We start from the raw sequence: 11,284 nt of genomic DNA on the forward strand, positions 1-11,284 counted from the left end.
ACCAGTCATTTTCCAGTGTAAGGTGTTGGCATTTGCTCAAAGCTCTATTGATCTGCTCCCTCATATTCTGTATATCAGTCATCACTTCCTGGTGCTGCATCATGAGCATCTCGGACTCAAAGTTGTTCCTGTGGTAGGGCATGGTCCAAGGATCAAATAACATTATGAATGAAGGATTCAAGAATTACATGAATTCAGACTGAATCCTGAACAAACCCAGCCTAGGACATGCCACACCCTTGCTCCTTGGTACAGGGTCCATTTGGTATTTATTAAGTTTATTATTATGGACACGAGGACAGCAGTGCCAGCAAACAAAAGGAGGGAGCTGATTTGCTTGAGCTCCCTGAGGGGGTTTAAAGGAATAGACTAGCTTGCCAAGAACATTCGAGGACCCCGTGCCACGATCCAGGCTCCAACTTAAAACCATGAAGACTATTCTCCTGTTCTTAGGTAACAATTCTCAATCATGGAATCTATTGCTACGTGAAAACCCAAAGGAACATGAACAGTATTTACAGGGAAAAGAATTTATACCACACACTGGGGGATACCCATGTGCATACAAGCTGAGCAGAGGTGAAATGTACTGCTCAAAGGGAGGCTCTCAGCCTCATCATTATTATGCCATGGAAATTGACACAGGATAATCCTCAGGACAAATCAGAACATAGAATCCCCAGATCTTAAGTGATACACACAAACACACTCACACATGCATACACACACACAAACTCACACAAAACTCTCTCTCTCTCTCTCTCAAATACAATTAGAATACCAAATAAATACAAGGATGTGGCATTTTCTCAAAATACAATGAATAAAATCAGAGAAAACTAATGATACCCTGTTGTCAATCCACTGTGAGGCAGCAAGTGGGGTTAGGCCCCTACAGCTCTTCACAGGACCTATTGAACCCAAAGTACCTCCACATCAATTACAACAATGATTGGTCATAATCAAAGCACCTAGAAATTCCCACAAGCCAACACCTGTCCAGGCTTCTTAAAACACACAACGAGAGCTCACACACTACTACCCTCATTCCCACAGTGTGATTCAGGCCACAGGCTATGATTTATTTTGTAGGAATTAAAATAGCCTGTACCACCATCTCATTCCGATCTGAACTTCACATTCTGATGCAATCAGGAAAGTGATTTTGACCATGAGGACACCCTGGAGTTGTAGCCTACTGTGATGTGAGGAAATGTGGATTTAAAAGAACCTGCATTGTGACTACCTGTCATTTAAATTCTTTCCCGGGTAATCTGCCAGGATACTCCGGAGTTCATCTCTCTCCTTTTGCATCTTGTGGAGAGCAATTTTGAGGTCCTCCAAACGCTTAATTCTCTCCTCCTCAACGGGGTTTGTGGAGGGTTGAGATGATGCCCTCTGATCTGTATGTAGATAAACACAAGGAAACAGGCATATATGTGGACACAGTGCCAGGAAAAACTATGCTTAGTCTAAAACAGAACTCTGAGGATGAACAGTTCTACAGATACAGTGAATCCCTGACAGAGCAAGAAAGCTATCTTTAAGCTGAATTCAGCCAGGTCCCTGTTCCCCACCATCATAGCCATATGATGACATATGCCATCATAGATATAGACCACACCTCCTAAAGCCATTCCTCTGGCACTGAAATTCTAAAGCTGGCCTGAACATGAAGAATTGGAGGACCTTTTCAGCTAATGTCTGATGTGAGGCAGGTAAGTCCTTGAGTTCAAACTGCTTAACATCGTGAATCCCTTATCATGTGAGTTCAAAGTAACTGACACCCTGATATATGACCAGGAGAGTATCCCTCTTGGCATCAATTACCCACGTAATCTACAGGACACTGCTGAGAATGAAGTGCTTCAACAGCCTATCCTGAGAGAGACACTTTGTTATTCTTACAGAGGCTCATCCTGGTATTCTTTGACACTCCCCATGACATTAAAGTGGTCCAAGGAAAGCCCCTTGACATATATCAATTCTTGGTTCTCTGTCAAACTAATGATCAGAAATTGTTGAGTCTGGGTCAACCATTTAGGAAGACTGAGGCTCTAAATCATACGTCCTAGTCCTGGAAGGACCAGCTCAAGCCAACCTCCTCCAGGAAGCTCCCCTTGCCCTGCCCAGTACTCACTTGTCCTCCTCCAGGACCTTTCCATTCGTCTTGTTCTCCAACGTGATAGAAGGCTGGCCTCCCTCTGCCTTGGTCTGGTCTCTGCATGTGTACGATCATCCCTCCGAAAGAGACTGAGGATCCTGGAGAACATGCCTCCTCGGGAACCCATTAGAAACTGAAGGGAAATCGCTCAGGCAGTTGGTGTCGCCACAACACTGGTGACATCACAGAAGATTCTAGGGTTCTCCTGGATACAAGAGAATTTCCAGGGAAGACCCTACCGGTGATGTCACTGGGAAATGCCGTAGCTTCCTTGCTAACTCCCTCTACCCTGACTGACCAGTGTCTGCAGTGCCTTTTCCAGAGACTCACTTTTGAGTCAGGGAACACCCATTCGCACACTCTCCTTCCAGAGCTTCAGAGTTCTCACTGCTCCATTACCACTCAGTTCTGAGGAGAGGGAGAGTTGGTTAAGGCCTCGATATGGATAGAACATCTTTGTTAACACCCAAAGATCTAAAGACCTTGGATGAGGGAGATTCTTCTCCCTGAAATGTATAAACCCAAGGTCCATGCATGTGCCATATAGTCCAATTCCCACAGTTTTTACTCTTTCCTGGAGGCCAATATTTTTTCCTACTCCCTTTAAAATATGCAAGTTGGAGGATAATGTTTCATGGAGTATTCCTTGCGAGGGGGCATGGTTTCAATATATTCACCCATGTCTTTTCCTGAAATCTCTGTCTTGCAATCCCATTGTGTGCAATGAAAACTCCCTTGTCCTGGCAACATAGGTGCTCAGGTATAAGGCAAACATCAAATTGTAAACTTTCTGTCCATTCTTAAAAGTTAAAGTCCCCAAAAATGAGGGAACCGAGACCCAAGTGAGAGCCATGGGGGAGCTGTATGCAGAGGAGCTGCTGGCCAAGGAAGAGCAGGTGGAAGCAGGGAAGCTGTAGCTCATCATGGTGCACAAAGAGCTAGAACTGGAGTTCGACGTGGGCAACCTGCTGGCTTCTGACAGCCACTCCTCGATGGTGCTGTGCCAGGCCAGGGCCTCGCTGGAGGCCGAGCTGCGTGCACTGGGATGGGAAAACCAGTTGTCATTTTGTTTGTAGCTGTGTCTTTTGTTTAATTGGCTTGGGTTTTAGATTTTAGCAAATGCTGGGCTGGAATTCGCTATGGAAGCAAGGCTGCCTGGACTCACTCAGGCCAAGTGCTGCCATTATAAATGGGCAGCCACACCCAACAGGTACCATGTTTCTTTCTGTTCTATATGTTGTTCCCTGTTTCATTTGTCTTTTTTATCTTAATAAACTTTTCTTACCCTAAGGAAAAAAAAGATAAAGTCCCACATCCTTACAATCTCTCAAACAACCAGAAAATTAAAGTAGATATCAGTGAGCAAAGTTCAACAGGGACTGTCGTTTGCTGCTCTGTGGTCTCATCAACTATGACTTCTCCATTATCTTCCTTCCTGAATTCCCAGGTCCAGGCCTGAGTGAGTTTGGGGTTGGACCATGAACTTCTATTCATAATGTAGCTAAGACTAACAGGGATAGAGAGGGGGAAAAAAGCTTCAGATCTAGTGAAACCTCGATTGTCATGTGTTCTTAAGTGCCTGAGGGAGTCCCTTAGACGCTGTCATCTGGGGATTCTGCCTTCTTGACAAGAGTCTGCAGAAGCCATGGTAAAATGTTGCCTAACCACACAGGTGTACGAGTGGGAGAAGCCTGTAAATCCTTTCCAAATTGATTTCATTACCTTAGGATAATTGAGCAGGTAGTAACACAATGACAAGGCTCAAAATGGCAACTGGAGGGATGTTAGGGAAGTCCAGTGGATCTCTGGGATAGTTCAATGAATAGCCCTTATGGAGAAGTAGAGGGCCTGGATAATGAAAAAGAATTCGTTATTGATTTTGGCCAACTGCTTACCTGTGAGACTGAGAAACAATGAAGGAGGTACGTCAAACCTAAAATTATATGGATGAATCCAGCCATGTATGTGGTACAATAGACAGAGGGCAAGTAGGAGGCCTATGTACGCTTTCTTGGACACTCATGAGAGTTTTGTATTGTAGACTGTAACATCGTTTTCTTTATTTTCACGGGACCAAAACTCTGAATCTGCAAGCACAATTAATTTGCCATGCATACATTTATCATTACCTTCAATTATCCAGTTTTGAGTATGAATGTTCAGCTACTATCTGAGAGAATCTTGAGGGAATGGTAAAATGCTTGGAACAGTACCTGGAGGAAATTGTAGCTGTTTTTTGAGCATTTTCAGTCTGGTGAAGAAAACATCTTCCCACCCAGAAAAGGCTTCATTAAAAACAATCATGTGTTTTTAAGCTCCAATATCTGGCAGATATCAGTGAAGACAGTTTCCCAGTCTTGTCCGCAGCCTAGGCCTCGCATATCTGCCCACTTCTGAACGAATTTTCACTGTTTAAGATTTACATTACCCAAACCTGACACATTGCTTAGATATAGAGGCCAGCCTATCAAGTCTACTTACAACATATTTAAGTATTGTGGACCCCAGACAGGAAGCCTGGTTAAGGTTTGTTACCAGAGCCCTGCCAATATTTTCGGGCACACCAATCCTTCCTGTGGTGTCCACCAGCAACCTCTGAGCTCAAGCTCTCCATGTGTCCTTTGTACATTCTCAGCTTTCCCACGGTTACACCATGGAGTCTGAGGCAACATTGGGTCACAGTATGTCAGCAGAATGTCAGTACATCCCACTGTCCTTGGGCCAGTTTGGGGCAGACAAGTCAGTGCCATGTTAACCTCTGGCCTCTATGCAGACATAAATTTGTTATGCTAAACCCTGAAAACAAAGAACTGCTGGAGGAATACAAATATTCACCAGGAAACCTAAGAGTTCTCTTTTATTTTGATGTCCTTCTGGAAGCTGTGAGGACAACTCTTTTCCTTTAGATCATACCATGTGCATGGGCAGTGACCAAAGGATAGTGACTTTTCTCACATGTGATGACAGGTATTCATTTTCACCATGTATTCTGGCTCTAAGTCTTGGGTCCATATCATTTCATTTGCAGTAACTCACCAGAGCCCATTTGTACCTGGTTCCATGTTTAGTTAGGTCATTACCATCTATGTAGAGCATTGCATCTGAACCTTTCGTAGGATGTGGGTGTCCAATAAGTCTAGACAGATTATTTAAACCATGTTGCTTTCATCATACAGTCACTGATGAGCATGTTTGGGTCAACACCAGGTTAGAGCGTAGCAGCATCGATAGCCGTGGGTTTTCACTCCATACTCCAGGATGGTTCAGGAGGAGAACCAGCTACAGTATCCAACATGCAATAAAATTTAAGGTTCTTTTGTTCCTTTGAGGAGAGCCTCAACTGCATGGTGTTATGTGAGTTTCAGCTTCTGACACAGAGTTAACTTCTCTAATAGGGGTAGCAACCACAGCTCTTAGACAAGTGGGCCAGCCTGATGCTGCAGGGTCCATTCATTGGAAAGGCACATTACACGGCGACTGCACGTCACTACAGTGAGTGGTTACACACGTTTTGCATTTTGTAGTAAAATTTCTTTCATGATCTTATGGATGAAAATGTTTGGAGATGTATAGAAATCCTGGGATTGGATCCAAATCATCCGTCTTTAAAGCTTCCAAAATGTTTTGTACACTCTCCTTTCACATTAGAGACTTCATGAATTGATTTAACTTTATACATGGTGTCTGTCTATAATTTCATTTTTTCCAGATTTCCCAGTAGTTTTGAGTATAAGCTTTTCTATTGAGACATGATTTTTTTTTGAGTTTCCTCATTTTCTGTTGTTTTTTACCCTTCCCCTTACTGATTTTATTAGTTTGGATACAATCGCTGTGCCTTTTAGTTTGTTAGTCTAAAGGTTTCTCTATCTTGTTGAGTTCTTCAAAGCACCAGTTCTTGGTTTTGTTGACTCTTTGTATCTTTCTCTGTGTTTCTATTCCAATGAATTCAGCATTGTGTTTGATTATTTCCTCCCTTCTACTCTTACCTGTGTTTGCTCCTTTTTGTCCAGGAGCTTTTAGATATGCAGTTCGTTTGCCAGGATGGAATCACTCCAATTACTGTATGAACACTCAGTGAGGACCCCTCTTTCCCTGTACATCATAGCATACATACATGCAGTAAGAAATGCATATGGATTTTCCTGGTCTATGATGATACACTTTCCTTTTCTCAATCTGACCATCTGAATCTGAGTCATAAGTTCTACTCTCTGGGAAGCAAGACCTGCATATAAGTTTTGAGTGCAAATCTTTCACTTATCATAACTGCTGGAGCCCATATGTATGTGGTTTTACATTAATGATGAAGCTCCCATCTAAGAAAAAAATTGACTCATATTTTTGATCCGTTGAGAGAATGCACATTAGGTATAGAAAGATGCCTGGGACTATGGTTGTTATCGCATACAATCATTGATGAAGTCATAAGGAGGCCAGAGAGGAACAGGATTGATGTCAGTGGGTTTCTCAAACTGGACTCCAGGACGGTTCAGGAGAAGCACCTGCTATGTTTCACACATGCATTAAACAGCCAGAACTCCCTTGTCTCTATGAAGGAAGACACAACTCTATGGGGGATGTGTGTTTAAGATCCTAAACCAGACTCAACTTGTCTGCTTCTTTCACTAATAGTGGCAGTCACCTTAGCTCTGAGACACATGGGCCAGGTTGGTGTCATAGGTTCCAGGAGTTTGGACATGTGTAATCCAGGGTCATTCCCTGGCCCTGAGTTTGGTTTAAACACCCTGTGCAGTGCCTTTACTTTCATGAACAAACAGATCAAATTGTTTAGAAGCATCTGGAAGTTCTAGGTCTATATGGAAATTCACCTCTGTTGAAGACCTAAGCACATTTGTTCATATCATTCCTCATTAGGGGATAAAGTCACTCATTTCTGCTGGTGTAGAGAGGTTTTGCTCTACCTGTAAGCCTTAGTATCTGAGGTATGCAATACCCAAACACATGGAATCAGATAAACCTTCCTCTTAGTATGGTATCTATAGAATGTCAGGATTAGTTTTCTGGGCTCCTATGCTTCCACTAAGTTGGTATCTAATATAGGGATGCTCTTATCAATAAAGCTGGACTTTCTCAGCTCACACTATGTAGCACATTGCATGTACCTCTTCCACAAGTTTTTTTCCAGGCCTCTTTAGAGTATGGTTCAGGATGAAAGATAGGAGGACATCATGTACATAGTGAAAGAGTTGGGTCATGAGAAACTTCTGAAAAGAGGGCAGGAGGTCAGCACTTCCTGTCTCATCAAACAGGGCTGGAGAAATTTTAAATCCTTGGGAAAATCTGTTCTAAGTAAATTACTCACTTTAACCACCCTCTGATTCTGTCATTCAAAAGGTAATTGCATCAGCTTTGCTTAAAAGTAGCCTGAAGAAGTTCTGTCTGGATGTCGTGTAGTGCAGAGCCACATGGGTTTTGCTTAGTCAGGATCGTGTGATGTTTTGATGAGGCCATCCTCTGGGGAAAACATGTTATGTTTGGAGAAAGTATAATAGGACTCATGGACAGTGATGGATGCTTGCATAGCTAGATTTGAAAAGCTTCCTTGGTCTCCAGTCTTTGCCTTCACTGATCTTCACTTTTTTGAGATAAGCAAGACAGACCACTTCTGCTGGTGTCTCAGATGATTCTGTTGCAAGGCACAAACCTAAACATAACAGAAGCAAAATACAGCAAACCAACAGCAAACACCAAATTAAATGGAGAGAAACTTGCAGCAATCCCACTAACCTCAGGGAAACACAAGGCGATCTCCACTGTTTTCCTATTTACAAGATAGAACATTAAAATTTCAAGTTAGAGCAATTAGAAAACCACAGGAGGTCAAATGGATACCAATCAGACAGGAAGAAGTTAAGTTTTCACTCTTTGCAGATGATATGACAGTATACATAAGCAGCCAACATATCCTACCACAGTACTCCTATGCTTGATAAAAAACTTCATCGAGTTGACTATACATAAAATTAATGCAAACTGAACAGTGGCCTTTCTTGTCACAAAGGATAAATGGGCAGAGAAAGACATTAAAAAAACAACATCCGAGTTCTCTGCACCCAAATCCCGTGGGAGGGAGAGCTAAACCTTCAGAGAGGCAGACAAGCCTGGGAAACCAGAAGAGACTGCTCCCTGCACACACATCTCGGACGCCAGAGGAAAAAGCCAAAGACCATCTGGAACCCTGGTGCACTGAAGCTCCCGGAAGGGGCGGCACAGGTCTTCCTGGTTGCTGCCGCTGCAGAGAGCCCATGGGCAGCACCCCACGAGCGAACCTGAGCCTCGGGACCACAGGTAAGACCAAATTTTCTGCTGCAAGAAAGCTGCCTGGTGAACTCAAGACACAGGCCCAAAGGAACAGCTGAAGACCTGTAGAGAGGAAAAACTACACGCCCGAAAGCAGAACACTCTGTCCCCATAACTGACTGAAAGAGAGGAAAACAGGTCTACAGCACTCCTGACACACAGGCTTATAGGACAGTCTAGCCACTGTCAGAAATAGCAGAACAAAGTAACACTAGAGATAATCTGATGGCGAGAGGCAAGCGCAGGAACCCAAGCAACAGAAACCAAGACTACATGCCATCATCGGAGCCCAATTCTCCCACCAAAACAAACATGGAATATTCAAACACACCAGAAAAGCAAGATCTAGTTTCAAAATCATATTTGATCATGATGCTGGAGGACTTCAAGAAAGACATGAACACACTTAGGGAAACACAGGAAAACATTAATAAACAAGTAGAAGCCTACAGAGAGGAATCGCAAAAATCCCTGAAAGAATTCCAGGAAAACACAATCAAACAGTTGAAGGAATTAAAAATGGAAATAGAATCAATCAAGAAAGAACACATGGAAACAACCCTGGATATAGAAAACCAAAAGAAGAGACAAGGAGCTGTAGATACAAGCTTCACCAACAGAATACAAGAGATGGAAGAGAGAATCTCAGGAGCAGAAGATTCCATAGAAATCATTGACACAACTGTCAAAGATAATGTAAAGCGGAAAAAGCTACTGGTCCAAAACATACAGGAAATCCAGGACTCAATGAGAAGATCAAACCTAAGGATAATAGGTATAGAAGAGAGTGAAGACTCCCAGCTCAAAGGACCAGTAAATCTCTTCAACAAAATCATAGAAGAAAACTTCCCTAACCTAAAAAAAGAGATACCCATAGACATACAAGAAGCCTACAGAACTCCAAATAGATTGGACCAGAAAAGAAACACCTCCCGTCACATAATTGTCAAAACACCAAACGCACAAAATAAAGAAAGAATATTAAAAGCAGTAAGGGAAAAAGGTCAAGTAACATATAAAGGGAGACCTATCAGAATCACACCAGACTTCTCGCCAGAAACTATGAAGGCCAGAAGATCCTGGACTGATGTCATACAGACCCTAAGAGAACACAAATGCCAGCCCAGGTTACTGTATCCAGCAAAACTCTCAATTAACATTGATGGAGAAACCAAGATATTCCATGACAAAACCAAATTTACACAATATCTTTCTACAAATCCAGCACTACAAAGGATAATAAATGGTAAAGCCCAACATAAGGAGGCAAGCTATACCCTAGAAGAAGCAAGAAACTAATCGTCTTGGCAACAAAACAAAGAGAATGAAAGCACACAAACATAACCTCACATCCAAATATGAATATAAAGGGAAACAATAATCACTATTCCTTAATATCTCTCAATATCAATGGCCTCAACTCCCCAATAAAAAGACATAGATTAACAAACTGGATACGCAACGAGGACCCTGCATTCTGCTACCTACAGGAAACACACCTCAGAGACAAAGACAGACACTACCTGAGAGTGAAAGGCTGGAAAACAACTTTCCAAGCAAATGGTCAGAAGAAGCAAGCTGGAGTAGCCATTCTAATATCAAATAAAATCAATTTCCAACTAAAAGACATCAAAAAAGATAAGGAAGGACACTTCATATTCATCAAAGGAAAAATCCACCAAGATGAACTCTCAATCCTAAATATCTATGCCCCAAATACAAGGGCACCTACATACGTAAAAGAAACCTTACTAAAGCTCAAAACACACATTGCACCTCACACAATAATAGTGGGAGATTTCAACACCCCACTCTCATCAATGGACAGATCATGGAAACAGAAATTAAACAGTGATGTCGACAGACTAAGAGAAGTCATGAGCCAAATGGACTTAACAGATATTTATAGAACATTCTATCCTAAAGCAAAAGGATATACCTTCTTCTCAGCTCCTCATGGTACTTTCTCCAAAATTGACCATATAATTGGTCAAAAAACGGGCCTCAACAGGTACAGAAAGATAGAAATAATCCCATGAGTGCTATCGGACCACCACGGCCTAAAACTGGTCTTCTATAACAATAAGGGAAGAATGCCCACATATACGTGGAAATTGAACAATGCTCTACTCAATGATAACCTGGTCAAGGAAGAAATAAAGAAAGAAATTAAAAACTTTTTAGAATTTAATGAAAATGAAGATACAACATACCCAAACTTATGGGACACAATGAAAGCTGTGCTAAGAGGAAAACTCATACCGCTGAGTGCCTGCAGAAAGAAACAGGAAAGAGCATATGTCAGCAGCTTGACAGCACACCTAAAAGCTCTAGAACAAAAAGAAGCAAATACACCCAGGAGGAGTAGAAGGCAGGAAATAATCAAATTCAGAGCTGAAATCAACCAAGTAGAAACAAAAAGGACCATAGAAAGAATCAACAGAACCAAAAGTTGGTTCTTTGAGAAAATCAACAAGATAGATAAACCCTTAGCCAGACTAACGAGAGGACACAGAGAGTGCGTCCAAATTAACAAAATCAGAAATGAAAAGGGAGACATAACTACAGATTCAGAGGAAATTCAAAAATTATCAGATCTTACTATAAAAACCTATATTCAACAAAATTTGAAAATCTTCAGGAAATGGACAATTTCCTAGACAGATACCAGGTATCGAAGTTAAATCAGGAACAGATAAACCAGTTAAACAACCCCATAACTCCTAAGGAAATAGAAGCAGTCATTAAAGGTCTCCCAACCAAAAAGAGCCCAGGTCCAGACGGGTTTAGTGCAGAATT

The 11,284-nt window shown here is 42.0% G+C and overlaps 1 protein-coding gene across 2 annotated transcripts in view; it reads right to left on the reverse strand.

Moving 5' to 3' along the window:
- Dlg5l7 (discs large MAGUK scaffold protein 5 like 7) overlaps positions 1–8,410 on the reverse strand; it is a 13,498-nt gene extending 5,088 nt beyond the window's left edge. Inside the window, exons 1-4 of one of the 2 annotated variants that reach the window (XM_063261260.1) lie at positions 3,887–8,389; positions 2,141–2,572; positions 1,247–1,403; positions 1–128 (exon numbers count right to left, since the gene is read on the reverse strand). The exon at positions 1–128 is cut by the window's left edge and continues 4 nt beyond it. In XM_063261260.1, coding sequence (XP_063117330.1) covers positions 1–128; positions 1,247–1,403; positions 2,141–2,291 — 436 coding nt within the window. In that variant the 5' untranslated portion in view covers positions 2,292–2,572; positions 3,887–8,389. Of the gene's footprint in view, positions 129–1,246; positions 1,404–2,140 lie in introns of both variants that reach the window. The other variant, XM_017593688.3, reaches the window with a different exon arrangement.
- Between the last annotated feature and the right edge of the window lie 2,874 nt (positions 8,411–11,284).

This window comes from Rattus norvegicus, chromosome 5, assembly GCF_036323735.1.
Source record: "Rattus norvegicus strain BN/NHsdMcwi chromosome 5, GRCr8, whole genome shotgun sequence".
In the NCBI taxonomy this organism is placed as follows: Eukaryota; Metazoa; Chordata; class Mammalia; order Rodentia; family Muridae; genus Rattus; species Rattus norvegicus.